The 21,202-nt window shown below is 38.2% G+C and overlaps 1 protein-coding gene across 4 annotated transcripts in view; it reads right to left on the bottom strand.

The window, feature by feature from the left end:
* Positions 1-17,233, bottom strand: part of FKTN (fukutin) — a 57,028-nt gene extending 39,795 nt beyond the window's left edge. For 2 of the 4 annotated variants that reach the window (XM_074361934.1, XM_074361937.1), the window contains exons 1-2: positions 17,147-17,233; positions 7,059-7,245 (exon numbers count right to left, since the gene is read on the bottom strand). In XM_074361934.1, coding sequence (XP_074218035.1) covers positions 7,059-7,163 — 105 coding nt within the window. In that variant the 5' untranslated portion in view covers positions 7,164-7,245; positions 17,147-17,233. The other 2 variants (XM_074361935.1, XM_074361936.1) reach the window with 2 other exon arrangements.
* Positions 17,234-21,202: the final 3,969 nt, after the last annotated feature.

The raw sequence follows: 21,202 nt of genomic DNA, 5'->3' as shown, positions 1-21,202 counted from the left end.
GCAAGAGAAAAGCAAAGAGTAAGTTACAAGGGAACCCCCATAAGGCTCTCAGCTGATTTCTCTACACAAACACTACAGGCCAGAAGGGAGTGGCAAGATATATTCAAAGCCCTGAATGAAAAAAAGATGCAGCCTAGGATCCTTTATCCAGCAAGGCTATCCTTGAGGATAGAAGGAGAAATAAAGAGTTTCACAGACAAAAAAAAAGCTGCAGGAGTTTAGCAACACTAAACCCATGCTAAAAGAAATATTGAAAGGGCTATTCTAAATAGAAACGCAGCAGGATGCTACAGAAATGAGAAACACACAACTGGAAAGGTGATAACTCATGAATTACAAATAAAGTAAAAATGAAATTATAAAAGAAGACATACAAATCACTGAGAGTGGGAGACGGAGGCAGGGAAATATAGAATATTTTTTTCTTTCTTTTTAAAATTTTTTTAACAGTAGGATGGGTTTGAGAGCATGTTACTATCAGTTTAATAAAAACAGTTATAGTAATGGGTTGACAGATTTACAAAAAAGGGTAACCACAAGCCAAAAATTTACAAAGGAGTCACAAAAATTAAATAAAATCCATGATAATACAAAGGAAAATTACCAAACCACAAAAGGAAGAAGAAAGGAACAAAGAGGATATACCAATTCAACTGCAAAGATAAGTTCAAAATGGCAATAAACACACATCTATCATTAATTACTGTAAATGTTAATGGACTAAATGCTCCAGTCAAAAGACATAGAGTGGCAGACTGGATAATAAAGCAAGAACCTTCAATATGCTGCATACAAGAGACCCACTTTAGGGAGAAGGACACATATACATTGAGAGTGAAAGGATGGAAAAGGATATTCCATGCAAATGGAAAAGCCAAAAAAGCAGGTGTTGCAGTACTGATTTCAGACAAAATAGACTTTAAAACAAAGGCCATAAAGAAAGATAAAGAAGGACATTTTATAATGATTAAAGGAGTGATACAAGATGAGGATATTACACTCGTTAATATATATGCACCCAATATAGGAGCACCTAAGTACATACAAGAATTACTAACAGAGATAAAGGGGGATATTGATGGGAATACAATCATAGTTGGAGATTTTAACACTGCATTAACATCACTAGACAGATCTTCCAGACAGAAAATAAACAAGGCAACAGAGAAATTAAATACTACAATAGAAAAACTAGATTTGGTGGATATTTTCAGAACATTACACCCCCAAAAAATAGGATATACATTCTTTTCAAGTGCACATGGAACATTTTCCAGGATCGATCATGTACTTGGGCACAAAAGAAACCTCAACAATTTTAAGAAGATAGAAATTATCTCAAGCATCTTTACTGACCACAATGCCATGAAACTGGAAATCAACAACAGAGAAACAAAGGAGAAAAAAAGGAAAGCATGGAGATTAAACAATATGTTATTGAAAAACCAATGGGTCAATGAGGAAATCAAAGCTGAAATTAAAAAATACCTTGAGACAAATGATAATGAAAGCACAACCACTCAAAACCTATGGGACACAGCAAAGGCAGTGCTAAGAGGGAAGTTTAAAGCGATACAGGCCTTCCTCAAAAAAGAAGAACAATCTCAAATAAACAATTTAACCCACCACCTGAATGAATTAGAAAAAGAAGAACAAAAAGCCCCAAAAAGCAGCAGAAGGAAGGAAATAATAAAGATCAGAGAGGAATTAAATACAATAGAGATTAACAAGACCATAGAAAAAATCAACCAAACCAAAAGCTGGTTTTTTGAAAAAGTAAATAAAATCGACAAACCTCTGGCCAAACTCACAAAGAAGAAAAAAGAGAGAGCACAAATTAGCAAAATAAGAAAGGAAAATGGAGAAATTACAACAAACAAAATAGAAATACAGAATATCATACAAGAATATTATGAAAAACTATATGGAACCAAACTGGATAACCTAGAGGAGATGGACAAGTTTCTGGAAACATACTGTCCACCAAAACTGAATCAAGAAGAATCTGAACACTTGAACAATCCGATCACTAGAAAGGAAATAGAAATAGCAATTAAAAACCTCCCTACAAATAAAAGTCCAGGACCGGACGGCTTCACCGGGGAATTCTACCAAACATACAGAGAAGAACTCATACCAGTCCTTCTCAAACTCTTCCAGATGATTGAAAAGGAGGGAATACTCCCAAACTCATTCTATGAAGCCACCATCACCCTGATACCAAAACCAGGCAAAGACACTACAAAAAAAGAGAATTATAGGCCAATATCACTGATGAACATAGACGCCAAAATCCTCACCAAAATTTTAGCAAATAGAATCCAACAACACATAAAAAAGATTATACATCATGACCAAGTGGGGTTCATCCCAGGGACACAAGGCTGGTTCAACATACGCAAATCAATCAGTGTAATACATCACATCAACAAGAGAAAGGACAAAAACCACATGATCATCTCAATCGATGCAGAAAAAGCATTTGATAAAATTCAACACCCATTTATGATAAAAACTCTCGCCAAAGTGGGTATAGAGGGAACATATCTCAACATAATAAAAGCTATATATGACAAACCTACAGCCAGCATAGTACTCAACGGTGAAAAACTCAAAAGCTTCCCACTAAAATCTGGGACAAGACAAGGATGCCCACTATCACCACTCCTATTCAACATAGTCCTGGAAGTCCTAGCCACAGCAGTCAGGCAAGAGAAAGAAATAAAAGGGATCCAAATTGGAAAAGAAGAGGTAAAAGTGTCATTATATGCTGATGACATGTTACTATATATAGAAAACCCTAAAAGGTCCACACAAGCTACTAGAGCTGATTGAAGAATTCAGCAAGGTAGCAGGTTACAAAATTAACATTCAAAAATCAGTTGCATTTCTTTACACTAACGATAAATCAACAGAAGAAGAAAGTAAAGAAACAATCCCCTTTAAAATAGCACCCAAAGTAATAAATACCTGGGAATAAATCTAACCAAGGAGGTGAAAGAATTATACACAGAAAACTATAAACCATTGAGGAAGGAAATTAAAGAACACTTTAAAAAATGGAAAGATATGCCATGCTCTTGGATTGGAAGAATCAATATTGTCAAAATGGTCACACTGCCCAAGGCAATCTACAGATTTAATGCAATCCCTATCCAATTACCCAGGACATATTTCACAGAACTAGAAAAAATCATAATAAAATTCATATGGAACCATCAAAGACCTAGAATTGCCAAAGCATTACTGAAGAGAAAGAAAGAGGCTGGAGGAATAACTCTCCCAGACTTCAGATAATACTATAGAGCTACAGTCATCAAGACAGCATGGTATTGGTACCAAAACAGACATATGGACCAATGGAACAGAATAGAGAGTCCAGAAATGAACCCACAAACTTTTGGTCAACTCATCTTCGACAAAGGAGGCAAGAATATACATTGGAATAAAGACAGTCTCTTCAGCAAATGGTGTTGGGAAAACTGGACAGCAGCATGGAAAACAATGAAGCTAGAACACTCCCTTACACCATATATAAAAATCAACTCAAAATGGATTAAAGACTTAAACATAAGACAAGATACAATAAACCTCCTAGAGGAAAACATAGGCAAAACATTATCTGACATACATTTAAAAAATTTTCTCCTAGAAGAAATAAAAGCAAGAATAAACAAATGGGACCTAATGAAAGTTACAAGCTTCTGCACAGCAAAGGAAACCAGAAGTAAAACAAGAAGAAAACCTACGGAATGGGAGAAAATTTTTGCAAGTGAAGCCGACAAAGGCTTGATCTCCAGAATATATAAGCAGCTCATATGACTCAATAAGAAAAAAATAAACAACCCAATCCAAAAATGGGCAGAAGACCTAAACAAGCAATTCTCCAAGGAAGACATACAAATGATCAAAAAGCACATGAAAAAATGCTCAATATCACTAATTATCAGAGAAATGCAAATCAAAACTACAATGAGGTATCACCTCACACCAGTCAGAATGGCTGTCATTCAAAAATCCACAAATGACAAATGCTGGAGAGGCTGTGGAGAAAAGGGAACCCTCCTACACTGCTGGTGGGAATGCAGTTTGGTGCAGCCACTATGGAAAACAGTGTGGAGATTCCTCAAAAGACTAGGAATAGACTTACCATATGACCCAGGAATCCCACTCCTGGGCTTGTATCCAGAAGGAAATCTACTTCAGGATGACACCTGCACCCCAATGTTCATAGCAGCACTATTTACAACAGCCAAAACATGGAAACAGCCTAAATGTCCATCAACAGGTGACTGGATAAAGAAGAGGTGGTATATTTATACAATGGAATACTACTCAGCCATAAAAACCGACAACATAATGCCATTTGCAGCAACATGGATGCTCCTGGAGAATGTCATTCTAAGTGAAGTAAGCCAGAAAGAGAAAGAAAAATACCATATGAGATCGCTCATATGTGGAATCTAAAAAACAAAAACAAAAACAAACAAACAAAAACAAAGCGTAAATAAAGGAAAGAAATAGACTCACAGACAGAGAATACAGACTTGTGGTTACCAGGGGGTGGAAGGTGGGAAGGGATAGACTGGGATTTCAAAATTGTAGAATAGACTACACTGTATAGCACAGGGAAATATACACAAAATGTTATGATAACTCACAGAGAAAAAAATGTGACAATGAGTGTGTATATGTCCATGAATAACTGAAAAATTGTGCTGAACACTGGAATTTGACACAACATTGTAAAATGATTATAAATCAATAAAAAATGTTAAAAAAAAAAAAAAGACTAGGAATAGATTTACCATATGACCGAGATATCCTGCTCCTGGGCATATATCCAGAAGGAACCCTACTTCAAAAAGACACCTGCACCCCAATGTTCATAGCAGCACTATTTACAATAGCCAAGACATGGAAACAACCTAAATGTCCATCAACAGATGACTGGATAAAGAAGATGTGGTATATTTATACAATGGAATACTATTCAGCCATAAAAATGACAACATAACACCATTTGCAGCAACATGGATGTGCCTGGAGAATGTCATTCTAAGCGAAGTAATCCAGAAAGAGAAAGCAAAATACCATATGAGATCACTCATATGTGGTAAAATCTAAAAAAAAAAAAAAAAAAAAAGAACATAAATACAAAACAGAAACAGACTCAGACATAGAATACAAACTTGTGGTTGCCAAGGGGGAGGGGGATGGGAAGGGATAGACTCAGAGTTCAAAATTTGTAGATACTGACAGGCATATGTAGAATAGACAAACAAGATTATACTGTATCACAGGGAAATATAAACAAGATCTTGTGGTAGCTCACAGTGAAAAAAAATGTGACAATGAATATATGTATGTTCATGTATAACTGAAAAATTGTGCTCTACACTGGAATTTGACACAACATTGTAAAATGACTATAACTCAATAAAAAATGTATAAAAAAAAGCATTATCCAAATACCTATTTTAATACAGTCATGAGCTAAGAACTCTACAATTATGTAATACAACTAACCAAGACAGAAAACATTGATGGACTGCTGTTAAATTAATAAAGTTATTAAACAGGCATATATGATCAAGAGCTCTGAATCAATTAATTTCCATCAATTAACAGTAAACTCTTTGCCATCTCTTTGGAATTAGTGTTTATCCATTTAGCTCCACATCCCTAACTTTAACTTACCTCTGCACACTGAGTTAGTGTTTGTACATCTTGGCAAAGTGTAAGAAAGTATAGTAATAATTATTGAGCAGCTCCTAAGTGTACTGTTTGATACATATATGAATTATGTATTCTCATCTATCCTGCAAAGTAGGCATTATTATTTCTGTTTTCCCAAGAGCTTCAATGCCCACACTTTCCCTAACATACATCATACTTTCAAATTTGAGTTAGCTTTTAAAGAGTATTTAAAAAAAAATTCAGGTATAGAGAATCAGAAGGGAAAAAGCATTATCAGTTTTCATCTGTTAAGCCCTAAGACACTTTGAAAGCCAGAGGAAAAAGAATGTCTGATGGTTTAGAGATAAGAGGAAGAGTATTTCAAGCTCAAAGAAGGCCCAAAGACATTTCTTATGCCTTGAATGTGTTCTTTGTAAGACAGATGGGAGGATTTTGAAGAACAATAAAAATACCCTCACCCTAAGAATCAAATGTGCTCCAAGTTCCTAAACAGGAGACTCCCTTCCCCACTGAACTGCAAACTTGAGTGCAGGGACCACCTCCTATCCATCTTTATATCACCAGTCCCTAGCATAGTGCTTGGTACTTAGTGTGTCTAACATTCCACCAGCCAAAGTACATCTCATGGTCAGGCTTAACTGGGGCAGGGAAGTATCCTCCCCATTGGGAGGGAGAGAGAAGTTCTGAAGAATAGTTCTAACTATCAAATGAGGATAAAAAAATCAAAACCAAAAACGTATTTTCCCCTCAGGGTTGTTTTCAGGGTTAAATCAAGCATGGGAGGTATCTAGCACAGCTCTCAATAATGGTAGTTATTACTATAATTAACACCAGGCAGAGTGTTTGGCAACTTTTCACAATCAGCACTACCTTCTCAACTCTGGAATTTCTTATCTGGACTGCAAACATATATTCTGTATGATCTGCAGAGGTTACCAGTTTCCAAATCATTGCCTCTACATCTTTATGCCTATAGGTTTATAGTAAAGTTATAGAACTACAATTCTCTGTTGGGTACTAAATTAAAATATACTTTGTACAAAAATAAACTAATTCTAATATTTTATCAAAATAATTTATCATTGAATTCTCTTAAATGAGGAATGATTTGTTGGAAGAAGAACAATTTTCACATAACTATATCAGAAAATGTCAACATTACTGAAACTTTGGTACCTTTGACTTTTAACCGCAATTTTGAATCGCTTGCCACACCCACAAAGATGAAAATCTCAAAGTAGTATTTCTGCAAGGATTTGAAAAACTGTGATTTATTTTATATACTGTAAGAGGGAAGTATGTTAAGAAAATACACAGCTAAAATGAAGTCAAAGGATGAGGAAGGAAAAAAAAATTACCTTTGCTGATAAATAGTGCTTGTAGTAGTACAACTGAAACAGCAGAAATGCAGAACTTGTCAAAGTTAAAAGCGCCAAAATCACGTTCTTATTGATTCTACACATTAGTCTGTGGTGCTCACTTGGTTGCCTTTTGATAGTAACCCCGTTGGTTTCATCTTTTTGGATAAGAAGATAATCTTGTTTTCTGTGAACAGAAAGACATTTATTTCTAAAGAGACAAAAACTTCTTTTTGATTTTTTATCTTTATTAACCAAGAAAAAGCGATCTAAAGGTCAACAAAAAATTCTTTGACTTGGTAATTTCCTATCCTAAAGAAATAATCAGGTATGAGACCAAACCCGACCAAAGAACAAAAATGTTTATCATGGCATTATTTATAATTGCAAATAACAGAAAACCATAAATGGGATATCCATAAAAACTGACAACAGAGATTGGGGGGCTTCTCCCCCAGAATTTCTGATTCAGTAGATCTAGGGTGAGGCCCCGGAAGTTGCATTTCTGACGAGTTCCCAGGCGATGCTGATGCCACTGAACATATTTCCGCAGACAAAAAACAGAGAAAGTTTTTGGTCAAGGAACATCAACTGTATATGCTCTCGGTTGTTTTTTCTGATGTAGGATGTGGTCAGTTTTTATAAAATCCCATGTAGGTGTTCAGTTTTTTTGCAAGTATAAAGAAAGCCATGATAAAAATTTTTGTTCTTTCATCTTTGGTCTCATCTGATTATTTCTTTAGAACAAGAAATTTAATATAGTTCTACTTCTTACCTCCTCTCCACTGTTTGATTTTGGTCAAATATATTTAGTGCTTCAAATGTTTATCCTTATTCCTTTAAATATACTAACACCTCTATTACTTGATGCCTAAACTTTGTGTATCTATAGTTTTCTAGCTAAAAAATAAGAGGAATCAGCAAATTTATATTACCTTCTGCCTCTCCTCTTTCAATCCTGACTTTTATTAGCTATTTCTACCTTGTTACAGTTCTATTGTATTCTGTAACTAAAAGTCTTATTCCTGCTGTGTTCCCTGCCAATCTCTTTGCTGTATCATCTCTGTTCATCTACTGGATGGCTGATTCTCATCTTCTCCTTAGAACTTATGGGCACAATTTACCTTCAGTTCTTGCATTATTTAAAAACAGTCGTCAACTAACAGTTTGGCTTTGAGGACACACTTTTTTCCCCCGATGACTTACAGGATTTGCCACAAACACTTCCTTGACAACATGTGATCCTTCCCCTGACACTCCCCTATAGGTAAGTTGATCTTTTTAATTGGATGAGCAAAGAACGCACTCTTTATCTTTCAAATCCATTAAAAAAAAAAAAGCTAGGTTATGTAATGATGTTGATGGCTGTATATTAGTTTTTCTTCATTATGTACCCTTTCAATCTGTAGAATCAAGATTTCTTTTCTTTGTGGCAAGTCTTTTAAGTTATATGCTTGAATACTTTTCTGATCTAATGTTGAATTCTCTATTTCCAGAACTACAATTAAACATTTGTTCTATCTCCTTTCATTCCCCTTTCACTTTGCTCAACTTTCAAAAGCTTGTCATGTCCCTGAGTTTTCAGCAATGTGAATTCTCTCTTTTGCTTCCAATGTGCCATATTATTTCTGATTTTATTTTTCTTTCTTCTTTCTTGTGCCTGCCAGATTATGATTTACTATTTACTGTTGTCTTACTATTTCTTTTTAGCTAATTAACCTTCTCTATTATTTTAAAGAAGTGATTGTTTCATTAAATTTGTTAGGCCAATACAGTTTCCTCGTGGTTCTCGTGGCTTCTTTGTTACTTGTCCTTCCCTGCTTCTTTTCTCTTTTCTTCTTATTATTTGTCTTTAAATAACAAAACTCCACGTAGGTCAATTACTTGCAAGACTGTGGAATCCACTTACACATGGTTTTTTTTTTCAATAATAAATAATACAGTACTACACAATCTGTTTTTGACTGAACTGGGTATAGAGCTGCAGATACGGAGGGCTGACTGTAAGTTACATGTGCATTTTCAACTGCAGGGAGGTGTAAAATAAAGAATGGTGCCTACCAGCCTTGTACAGGAATCAAGTCATTAGCCACTGCAGTCACTGACCTGCAATAAACCTGAAGGGAATTCAGGGTGAAGACCAGGATGAGGCACTCTGTGCCCCGGCAAAACAGGTCTTTAGGTGGTTAGAAATATTCCAGGAGAAATGTTTTATGAACCTGGCCTCTTGCATCTTTCCATCCTGACAAAAGCACTAAAATCATTCACTGAGATCTGTTCCTCATGACTAGCAGCAACCTCTACTGAGAGGTGTCCCGAGTGAATGAACTTCTCTGCCAAAATCACATACCTACTGACCACCCCCCACCTCTTCAGAGCAGATCCTCAGAGCTATCTGAGAGGCTGTCTCTCAGGCTACAGTTCTCAGTAAGTCCCAAATAAAAGCAAAACTCACAGCTCTCACGTTGTGTGTCTTTATTTCAGAAGGCTGGCCCCTCTAACCTCCGTGTTGCCCAAGTGTCAACAGAACATTCAAGGGTGTTCACAATCTTGAACACAAGCAAAATTTCCAGGCTTTCTCCCACTTTACACGTTTTATGGTTTTTGCTCAGGTGGTCCTGGAATACATACCACACTTTCCTGCCTCTTTGCTTTGATCATTCCCTCTTGTCCGAAATGTTCTCATCCATTTCCACAGAACCAGTTCTAGGCCTCTTTTTCATAGCTTCTCTCAAGTGACCTTTCTTTTATGAAGTCTCTCATGCTCTTCCAAGTCAGAAGTGCTCTCTCCTAGCTCCAAACTCCTAGTTTTACCTTCTTGCAGGGAGTAAACATTTACTGTCTACCTTAAGAGGCACAGATGCCAATAAAATGCTAAGCACTGGAGAGAAAATGATAAAATACAGTTCCCTATTTTCTAAGAGTTTAGAGATGAGTATATAAGAGTTTTCAAAAGAAGAACGGTGATGGCGATAGAGGGTGTGATGTCCTAAAGAACAGCATGCGAAGTTATTTTCCAAAACGCACAAGTGCCATCCTTACCACCTTCACATCTGTTAAGAACCACTACTCTGGCGTGTGACACTCTATCAGAGATAAATACAGGAGCAATAACAAGAGTGTAATGGTCATGCAGGAATAAGTACAGGTTACTATGCAGCACAAGCGAGGCAACTAACCCTAAGGCTTTTACTACTTTCTATTTTGGATTATAGTCATTAGAATGCATGAGTCATCTCCCCTACCAGCCTAAAACAGGTTGAATTAATACCAAGAAATAATGAGTATACTAAGTATGCTCAAGTACACTGCACAATGCTCAAGAGAACACAAAAAGCTATTTTTAAAGTTTTTTTTTTTAAAGTTCTCTGTCCTACAGGAACTTTTATAATAAAACAGAATATGAAATATGAAAAAGCAAATTTTTTTAGAGTTTAAAGCCTATGCTTGGTTCCAGCTCAAGTAACATATGGAGAAATACGACATAGAACCAAGATAAAAATATTTGTTTCCGTTTCTTTTCATGTGTGACTTTTTAGCTATCACAATAAAAATGCTGAGGATGTAATGTATTTTCTTACTTATACTTAGGGAAAGCTTCCTAAAGAAAACAGTATATCAAGTCTAACAGAAAAGAAGAAAGAATACTGCAGAGATCATGAATTTAAATGAGGGGAGAAAAAAAGAAAAAAATATAGCAAATGTTTTCAGGGAAAAAAGATGTAATGGGGACACTTTAGGGGAGTTATGAGGTTTAAATAACCAAGTACCAAGTTCTAATGCAACTATGAGAAGGTTAATATAAGTATGGCATATTACAGCACAGAATTAACCTCAGATGACCTGGAGGCAGGCTCTAACTAGTGCATGAACTGGGATCTGGCAATGAAGAAGAAAGGAGTGGGCAGATATGCTTCCCAACTGAAACTTTAACGGGTTACAGATGTCACAGTTCTCAGTCCTCTCAGTCTTGGAGCCTGGGGGAGCTACAGCCGAAGACTGTCACCTCCAGCCAAGGACAGACAAATTCTTTTATCCTTTCTTTCATCCTTTATTATCAGTTCCACTTTGTGTCAAGGTATGAGAAGGGCTGGAAAAAAAACTGGTGGTAGATGAAAGTCACACACAAATTTGAAGGAAAAATGTACAGGATGGGAAGTTCAAGATAGTTCTCAGGCTCTTGCTACAGCTTCTTCCAGCTTCCCATTTCCCTTTTGCATTATCATGTGTTATCCAGTGGTAACAGTATGAAAGAGTTTGGCACCTGGCTTAAACTGACATCCCCCCACTACCACTACTACTCTACTGAGAATCTCTGGGTGGGGGTCTGTTTGAAAGATATGTCTAACTGCCTGACTTTTCAATCCCACTTCTCCCCACTACTGCCTTCTACATCAGCTCTCTTGACATCAGAGGCCCTCAAACAAGAAATAACCAGCCCTGATGCTGAACTTGGGTTCATAAGATGATGTGTGCTAGCCTGGTCCCTTCAGTGCTAATAGATTCAATTTATTCAGGGACACTAGGGAGTGAGAGGGAGGCACAGGTGGTATGAATCAGACAGAACTGAGATTCAAATATGTCCTGCACTACAAAATAAAACAGGAGGCTAAACTACAGAGAAGAAAGAGGGCGGTGCAAATAGGCAAAGGCATGTTTAAAGATGACATAGAAGATTGGAAAACAGAGAAAATGCTTCTGAAGATGTTTTCAGAGATTCAGAGTTAAGATGAAAAAAAATCAACATTTTCAGCTGCTCCAGGCCAAAAAAAGCCCAATAGTGACAGATGCTATCCATCGTCCCTAAATACCGCTGGCCCTCCATGCTGTTCATTTTCTTTCCTTTCATTGCTAACTTTGCAAAAGTTTCAGTAGCCTGGAAGTAAAGGCTAGACTGTAAGAGTTTAAGAAGTCTCTTTATCTGCTTACCACTCATTCGCTTCTTAACCCTTTGCAATATAACTTCTCTAAACATGCTGATGCTTGAAGATTAACAAATTAGTCTCTCCATTTGGTGCTCTAGAAAAATCATAAATACATAATGACCCTTCTAGAAATGACTATGGAGTAGTGAAGTTTTGGAAAGAGAGTGTCTGAAATGATACACCGAGATAAGAAAGGCTAGATAAGAAAGGAAGTGAAGGCAGGAGGAGGGTATCACAGGGTCAAAGTACAAGGGTGAAGGAAGTGCTATTGCCTAATATGTCTACTACTCTGTGTTTGATATAAAATCTGGATGGATGCTCTCTTTACATTCTCTGGCTCCTAATCAATTTATTAGATATACTTTCGTATCTATTGACTAATTACCACTTATAAATATTTCACCAGACTGCTGGGTATGTCCTCTTGAACGTTCCACTGGGACCTAAAATTAATCATTGTCCACTGTCAAGCCAGATTTCTTTCATGACTTGCTCTTCTGTTCTGTTAATGGCATCCCTATTTTCTTAATTATTTATGTTCAAAACAAAATAGCTTCTGTGGTTCTAACTCCACATCTAATGAGTCAACAAACTGTACATTCTTCTCAGTGCCTCTAAAAGCTGTCATTTCTTTCCCATTTCCAGTACAGTGAGCCTAATTTAAAGACCTTATTACCTCTGCCTAGATAGGAAGCCTCCTACCTGAATACAGATAGTCCCTGACTTACAATGGTTCGATTTATGGTTTTTTGACTTTACAATGCTGCAAGAGTGATTCAGTAGAAACCACACCTGAATTGTGATCTTTTCCCAGGTGAGCAGTAAGTACTACGTAGTCCCTCAAGATGCTGGGCACAGCGACAAGTCACGGCTCCCAGCCAAGCACATGATCACAATAAATAACCAACACATACAACCATTCTGCTTTTCGCTTTCAGCATTCAATAAATTATGAGATAGCCAATGCTTTCTTATGACAGACTTTGGGTTAGATGACTCTGCCCAACTGTAGGCTAATGTAAGCGTTCAGAGGATGTTCAAGGTAGGCTAAGCTAAGCTATAATGTGCGGTAGGTCAGGTGTACTGAATGCATTTACAACTTACGATATTTTCCACTTACGAAAGGTTTATCAAATTGAGGAAAAATCTGTACTCTACTACCAGGCTTTCCTCAAAATACCCATCTTAGGGACTAAAGTCCAGTCATTTATACAGTACCACTTTAAGAATTTCCCTTGCTTTAAGGTGTTTATTTAGCACCATTCCCCTAAATGACCCCACTGATACAGTGCTCTCTCAACTCGGTGCATTTGCCTATGCTCTTTCTTCTATCTATAATGCTTTCTCCTGCCACACCTGGCCCCTCTCACTGTCTTTTGAGTATTAAGAGCATAGCTCCGAAGACAGACTGTCGTGTTCAAATCCTGCTCTGCCACTTGCAGCCTATATGTATGTCCCTATTATACAGGTTACTTAATCTCTCTACGCCCCCATCTTTAAAATGGATCTAGAAATTTTACTTGACTCACAGGGCTGAACAGATTAATACATGTAAAGCACCGAATAGTAGCTAAACATGGTAAGTACACAATAAATACTAACAATAATTAATAACTGTCACCTTAAAGGCCTACTAGCAAATCCCTCTGCTCTCAGACAAGAAAAGTTCCCCTCTTTCCTATTCCCAACAGCACTGTATATCTGTACTCTTTTTGCACTCAGTCTTTATTAATTTCAGTTCTCTGAGACAGGAGGTCATCATATGCTTCCATATTCCCCAGTATTCCATAGTCTGTCTTCTTCCACAGTAGAGACTAAGCATAGACATTGATTTTTAAGATTTATGATGGACTTCTGTTGCCCTAGTAGAGTATTCAAGGTCAGTGGTAAATGTGAGCAGCTGCAGGTGACAAGTGACAGCCAGAGTTCATGTCACACAGGTCAGTTTGGTCTGTCACTCCATTCATTCATTTTTCCATTAAGTTCCCAAATATTACTGAGCCCTAAGTACATCCTACAGACGCCAGGCAAGCTGCTAGCTGCTCCCTATCACAAGACACTGCAGTATAAACAATAGATTATGGTTACTTCAAAGGCAGCAGAAATTTGAGGAGTCAAGGATTTCTTTTGACCCAAACATTCTTTACATACATTATTTCATGGGTCATTTAAGAGATACCTTAGTGAGCGTACATACGAGAGTAAGAACAGTGGTTGTCTTGGGTTGGGAGGACTGTAGGTGCTTTTGTCTTTTTTTTTTAATCCCATGTGAATACCAATTGATTTTGTAATAAGGGAAAAAAAGACTAAGTTTTCAAAAAAACTTAAAAAAAAATCTCACTCTATGGCTTAATTAACAGGTACTACAGCCCACACACAGTACAAGCCTTAATTATCTTAGTATCTTTTAATTTTTGGAGTAACAGAATAGTGTTAAACCAAGTTTTCATTAACTGTATAAAGTCTTCCCCTCAAGAATACAAGTACTTAACAGCCTGTGTGAGGATATTTGGATATTGATCTTAGTAAAACTATAAAGCTAATAGAATGAAACACAGGGTTCAACGTGTATTAAGTACTTAGTACAACATATAAAGTGTGAATATATGGACAAACATAAAATCTGGATGGATGTTCACCAAAATATTGATAATGGCCATTTCCAGGTAGGGGAAATTGGGGTCATTTTTATATTGTTCTTTATGCCTTTCTATATTGTCCCAATATTTTTATAATGAGCATACATTATTTTCATAGACAATAAAATTACTCATAAAAACAGATGATAAGTAGTAGTGGCTTAATGCCTGCTAGACAAATCTATAACTTTGCTACTTAAAATACAGTCCTCAGACCAGCAATGTTAGCATCATGTTGAAGCTTGTCAAAATGCAGATTTTCAGGCCCTACGGCAGATCTAGTGATTCAGAATCCACATTTTAACAAGATCCTCAGGCGATTCACACGTGCATATTAATATATGAAAAGCACTGATGCAGACGCTAAGGCCTTTACGTGCAGGGACGACAGGGACATCTGCCTTCTTCACTGTACATCCCTAGCACCCAGCAGTGCCTGAAACATGTATCTGTTGAATAAATAAATAAGTAAACAACATTACTTCTGAATAGACAATCAGAATGACAGCGGAGGTTATATCTATTTGAAATATTTATTTTCTGTCAGAGTTCCCAGAAATGGTTGCTTAACGTTTATTGTAAATACTGTTAAATTATTTTAATAAAAATGTCACCCCAAGAATCTACTATGACTATATGTAACCCTTTTTGAAAAGGAGTCCTTGCTTATCGCTCTGAGATCTCCATTTCTCCTTCAGTCATTTCTCTATAGTCTCCTATCCATGGGCACACCCTTTAGTTACTCTCTTTACAATCTCTCTCTCACAACAAAATCATTTCCAAGATTTTAACTGTAACCTCTGAGGGAAAACTTAATACTTAAGTTCCAGTCTATAAACTCCACGTGGTTATATATTCAACTCTATTTTCTACACCTCAAATTTAACAATTTTATTTTCTATCAACTCTCTCCCTCTCACCTTCAGAAGTAGTTCTCCATCCTCACAGACTCATGTTTTACAGGTTTTAGAGAAAAGAGACCACAGAGTCTAACAAATCGTTTAACAGAGAATAGGATATAGAAGAATTAAATGACAGCCCCAGGGGCTAGTTATTTGGCAACACCAGAGCTACAATCTGAATCATCTTACTCCCAACACATTATTTGCTGGATTCTGACAGAATTCTCATTTTTGACAACAGCACTTAAACTCACTTTTTAGAAACACAGGTTCAAAACATCCAACTCATAGATCCAAGAAATCAAGTCCTATATACTGTGGACATTTCTCTCATTCCTTTTTCCTTCCTTTTCAGAACATAATGCACTTTCTTTCCACTCCTTCAGCATCTAGTGGCATCCTTCCCAAATCCTCTATCCTCTCAAAATCTACCTCCACAAATAAGACTTTAAATGCCTATTCCTTCCTTCTCTACCTTTATCTATGGTGCTCAAAAGAAATGGTTCCTGAACCAAAACCTATCCCTTCTCAAAGTATAGCTCAGCCCCAGCCTTTTCTGTTTTTCCTAATTCCTAATGCACTGATCCATCGCTCACTTTGATATTTGTTCATGGGCTGCAGTTTATTTTTTGGAGGCCTGCTATCTTCAAAAGTAGAAAGAACCTGATATCATCTAGGTCCTCTTTTTACATCTGTGAAAACTGAGGCCCAGAGAGAAGTGACTAGCCTCACATTACTTGAGAAACTGGTAATGGTGATGAAATCTGAACTCAGTTGCCCAGATTCCTATCCAAAGCTTCAGTCTTTCCCGACATCCCCCAGTTGATAATGCAAACAAAAGGCAGATGTCAAAGCCATACGAAACTTTACTTAGCATGGCTAGCAGTGTCCACCCCGTTACTAAGCACACAGAAGGGACTCTTTAGTAAATAATCCTCCAATTAAACTAAAAGTTGAACCCAGGGGGAAAGCATAAGAAGAGAAAGAGATGGTAAACTAATTACCTCCTCTCTAGAAAGCTGCCGTAGCTGCCCCGCCGCCCATGGAAAAACTCCACACTCCTTCATGGGGCATCAGGCCCTTCCCAGCTGACACCGAGTGTTAGCTTCTGCTACAGTCCTGGCCTTCCCTTCTCCGCACCCACCCCTCCAGACGTGACACTGATACGCAGTGCTGCCAAAACCTGGTAGTCCCTTTCATGCTTCTATACCTTTGCACATTTTGGTCCCATACCTGCAAAGGCCCCTCTATCCTCTCACAAGTCCTGCAGTGGTTCTCACAATCCTGCTCAAACGTCACTACCCCAACCGGGTCCTACAGCGGTCTCAGCCGTCCTCCAAAACCAGACCTGTCCCGGGATGAGGACTTTTCTAGCTGACAGGCCCAGGAGAGTGGAACGGACGCGCGAGTGCACGTCTGGCACGAGGTGCTCGTGGGCCGCCCCACTGAGTACCCTCCGCCCGGAGCGCGCTCGACCTGTGGCCCGGCTGGGCCGCCGGGGGCACGGCACGTGCCCAGAAGGCTGGGGGATGCCCAGTGAGGGCACCCGAGCCACCGGCGACACCTGCCTGGAAATGCCCGCCTGTCCCCCCGGCGGCCAAGCAAAGCTTCCCACAACTTACCTCACCCAGCAGCGCCGGCATCTGTGCTTTACGGCACGCACGGCAAGCGCTGCAAAAGGGGCCGTCAAGCACAGAGCCGAGCGTCCTGGTCTGGCTGGTGTCGGAAACGTTCCCACGGTCGGGTTAGTGGCTTCGGGTGATTTACGACTCCTGCTGTCTCCTCACGGGCCGAAGTTTACTGAGCCCTGGCGATTTCCTAACTTTTGGGATCTAGCAATTTAGCTAAATCCCTTTTATCTCTTGACTGGGTCACAACTACAGCAGCGCACTGAGATGGCCTGAAATTTGGGGAAGTGGTTCAAAGATTGGAGAGGCAGCCTCTGAGCTATTTCCCAGAGCGTGTGAGTTTCTAGATAAATGTAGGATGCCAGTTAAATATGAATTTCAGAGAAACAACGAATAATTTTTTAGTGTGTGTGTGCTCTGCAGAGGGATGCAGAATAAATCCCTGAATCCTGGTTTGGGTACCAGCAGGTAAGGCAGGGGATAGGGTGGAAAATATTTAGCTGCGTCCAGTGTTGCTTTTGAGGTTGAGATGCCTGCGGGACATTCAAGCTCTAGTGGACTGTCATACTCCTGTTTAGGTCTAGAAATATACACACATTCAATTCTGTACCTGGGTCTTTTAACGTTTACCTGTATAATCCAAGTGTTTATTGTTAAGGATCAGATATGAATCAATTTTGACATGATTTTGAAAAGTATAAAACACTAAACAAATTACTGTAATTTTAAATTTTTTTCTACAAAAATTACTATTACCAGCCCATAGTGAAAACTGAAAATCCTCCCCTCATATACTTGAGTTATTTTCTAAACTTTATTTTCTGGAAAAGTATAAAATGAAGTTTTTTCTTTCTCATTTCCCAGGGCTTAGGATCCTTATCAGTTTCTTGTTTTTCTCTTCCGGAAGTTTTCTGTGTACATACAAGCTTATTCTGAATGTAACTGGACAAGGCTGGTTTTGAACCCAAGTTTTGCTACTTGCCACTGGAAAAGACAAGTGTTGATGGAAAAAGAAAAGTTAATTTATTCAGGAAGCCAGCAACCTGGGAAGATGGTGGACTAATGTCCTAAGACCATCTCCACGTTGCCGGTTAGGAGACAAAGGTCTGAGGGAGGGGGCTGCTGGGTGCATGATCAGCTCATACAGAGTTCTCAGATTGGTTGGCATCAAGGTGAAATTTCCAGCATCACTAGTCTTCTGGTTTCAACCAGTGTGCGGTCTATGTAATGTGGTCAGTTTTCATCTGGTGGGGGTCTGCTTCCTGTTAAGGTAACTTAGGAATGTGAGTCAGATCTTTCTATCTTTCAGTGAACTGAGAGTTCAGTGACTCTATGTGGCTGGTTTATAGTCTAGATTGTTATCAATTTCCCCAGTCGAACAGCTGTTCTTTGCTTCTACCTTTTCACATTTCCTAATCATTAACTCGAGCTAGCCTTTTGAGACTCAGGGGAGGCCTGGGAGACTAAAGCTTTTCTACAAACAAGAGGCACGTGGAGAACACGGGGTGGGTGGAAGTTTGTCCCAGAAAGGTCCCATAGGGTCCTGCTTGGTTACAGTCCCCTCTTTGATACTTCTCAATCCTGAGGAGGAACAGGTGCAGAACAAGAAAGGGAATAAGGTTTTGAATAGAGAGGTTAATCACAAACTCCACAGAGGAACTCAGTTTTAAGAGACTCAGTTTTATTACTTAGAATTGGTAATTAGTAGATTAATTTAGAAATTGGCAGCACCCAGAGGAAGAAGTACCAAAGATTAATGGGATCACTGGACATAGGTGCTAATCTGAGGGACTGAAGATGGTAAATTGGCATCAAAATGAGTAACTGCTATTGATTGAAACATCAAATACATTAAAAATTCTTGACTTCATAATGATTCCTTAAAAATGAAACTTATTAGTCATGATTGAAGGTTTCCAGGGCATCAACTCACTATCCTGAAACTTGATAAAAAATCATTTATCCTGCCTTTCTGATTTGAACAGGATTTTAGTGTAACCAAAATGCTAATGAGAATTCCAGCTAATAAACGAAGAATGAGTGATAGAACAATCATTGCTACTCCTAATGAAATAATACAAAGGACAAAACTCATCAATAGAGGCTAAAATTAAGATGAAATGTTGATGAGGAACTTTTTTAACAGACAGATTAAGCTATCACCCCCTGTACCCACTGGTCAACCTTACCATTAAGTTGAGGCAAACAGACATTATGCCCTTCCAGATGTGATGCAACAGAAAGCACACAGCACCACCTGTGAAGGACTCATACCTAAAAATTGAAGCTGCATTTAATCAAAACTCTAGATTTAACATAGGCTATAGAGAATCAGCTAAATTCAGAATGTGGGACATTCTACAAGTCTAAGGCCCCAGTTTATCATTGGCAATTAAAAGGTGGGGAAGGAACTAATACAAAATCAGAGACTTAAGAGACATATAACCAAGTGCAATTTATGGACCTTGTCTGGATCCTGATTTGAAGAAAGCAGCCATAAAAAGAAATTTTTGATACAACTGAAGCTTTTAATATTAGATGATATTAAGGAATTGCTGTTAATTTTGCTAAGAATGTCAATGGAATATGGTTGTGTTAAAATAAGTCATCATCGATGCATATTGCAGTACTTACGGGTGAAATTTTTAAAAACTTTAAAATGATAGAAACATGGCAAAATGGTAACAATTTAATAAATCTAGGTGGTGAGCATAAAAGTGTTCATTATAAATAGGGTCTCTGTTTGAAATTGTCATAATAAAGATGAACATGGGAAAAATTATCATGAAGTTCATAGATATGAATACTTTGCAAATACATAATGAAACTTGTTCCATGTAAACCAAAAAAAGGCAGTTAAAGCAAAGGATGGCACTGGCCAATCTTCTGATTTGAACTAAGGTCTTTTTAAGTGTGGATCAACTGATTAGACTTTCTCACTTTTTTTCTTACATAAACCACAGACATAATGCATCATCTATAATTTCCAGTGTGTTTCTTTCAAGTGAACCAGGAACTTAAAGATGCAAGTGAAGGAATCTGAACTCGGAGTCCTAAATTTGTATTTTTATCTTCTGCAATACTCCTGATCACTTACAATTATCTTGGACACAACTAACTTGTCAGCTTTTCATCTCTAAAGTTCCCCCCCTTTCCTTAAATGTAACTTTTCATAATTGAATTTCATTGGTTTATGTAATGCTTAAATTAAATAACTACAACAATGTCACTGGCATGAACAAGTTTGGGAACAAACAGCTAACTAGAGGTAAACAAACTACTCATCTGGTGGGAGCAGTCCTTCTCCAGCATATCCGAGGGGAGCCCAGCTGTGAGCCTTCAACTTACTGTAAACCAGAGTCAGTATACTTTAACCTGGTTAGCCAATCCAGTTGAGGAGGGGTACCAGGATGGGTAAAAACAGCCCCTATTATAAGCAAACATCTGTCTTTTAAGAATTGCTCAGATGTGGGAGTACATACACATCTTGGCCCATCCTAACACTGTGGGGCCTGGGGCAAGAGTAGGAATGGAAGCCAACCCTGATATATTTTAAGTGTCTGAATAGGTGAGCGTCAACCCTATACACATACGTTCACTTCTATCTTGACAAATATTTCTTCTCAAGGAACAGAAATCTAGGTTCAAAATTGGAATTCTCAGAGTTGTGCTGGAAAGTGACAGCATGAGAACTAGGTGTTATTGTTCTTCCCCCAAGCCCCTGGTCTGTTTCCTTTCAGCCTCTAGTATGCATGGAGGTTGACACCTCAGTCTGCACATCCAAGCTCCATGGACCACACCCTTCACAAACTGCCTCCCCTTGAAAATAGGGGTATATACACATGTAGTGCAGTCTGTCTTCCAGACAGGTTTGGGGAAGAGACCTGCATGTGTTGTGGAAGCAAGCTTTGGGCTGGTGGGACAGGGAATTATGGGGTCCTGGCTGTCTGGCTCACAGAGGGTAGTGGAACAAGACTACAAGTGGGTGCAATCCCTTAGCTTCTTTAACTGTTCATTCCATGGAGAGGCACAGCCAGAGAATGAGGATCA

This window comes from Camelus bactrianus, chromosome 4, assembly GCF_048773025.1.
Source record: "Camelus bactrianus isolate YW-2024 breed Bactrian camel chromosome 4, ASM4877302v1, whole genome shotgun sequence".
NCBI lineage: Eukaryota > Metazoa > Chordata > Mammalia > Artiodactyla > Camelidae > Camelus > Camelus bactrianus.
This window is presented reverse-complemented; position numbering and strand designations above follow the sequence as displayed.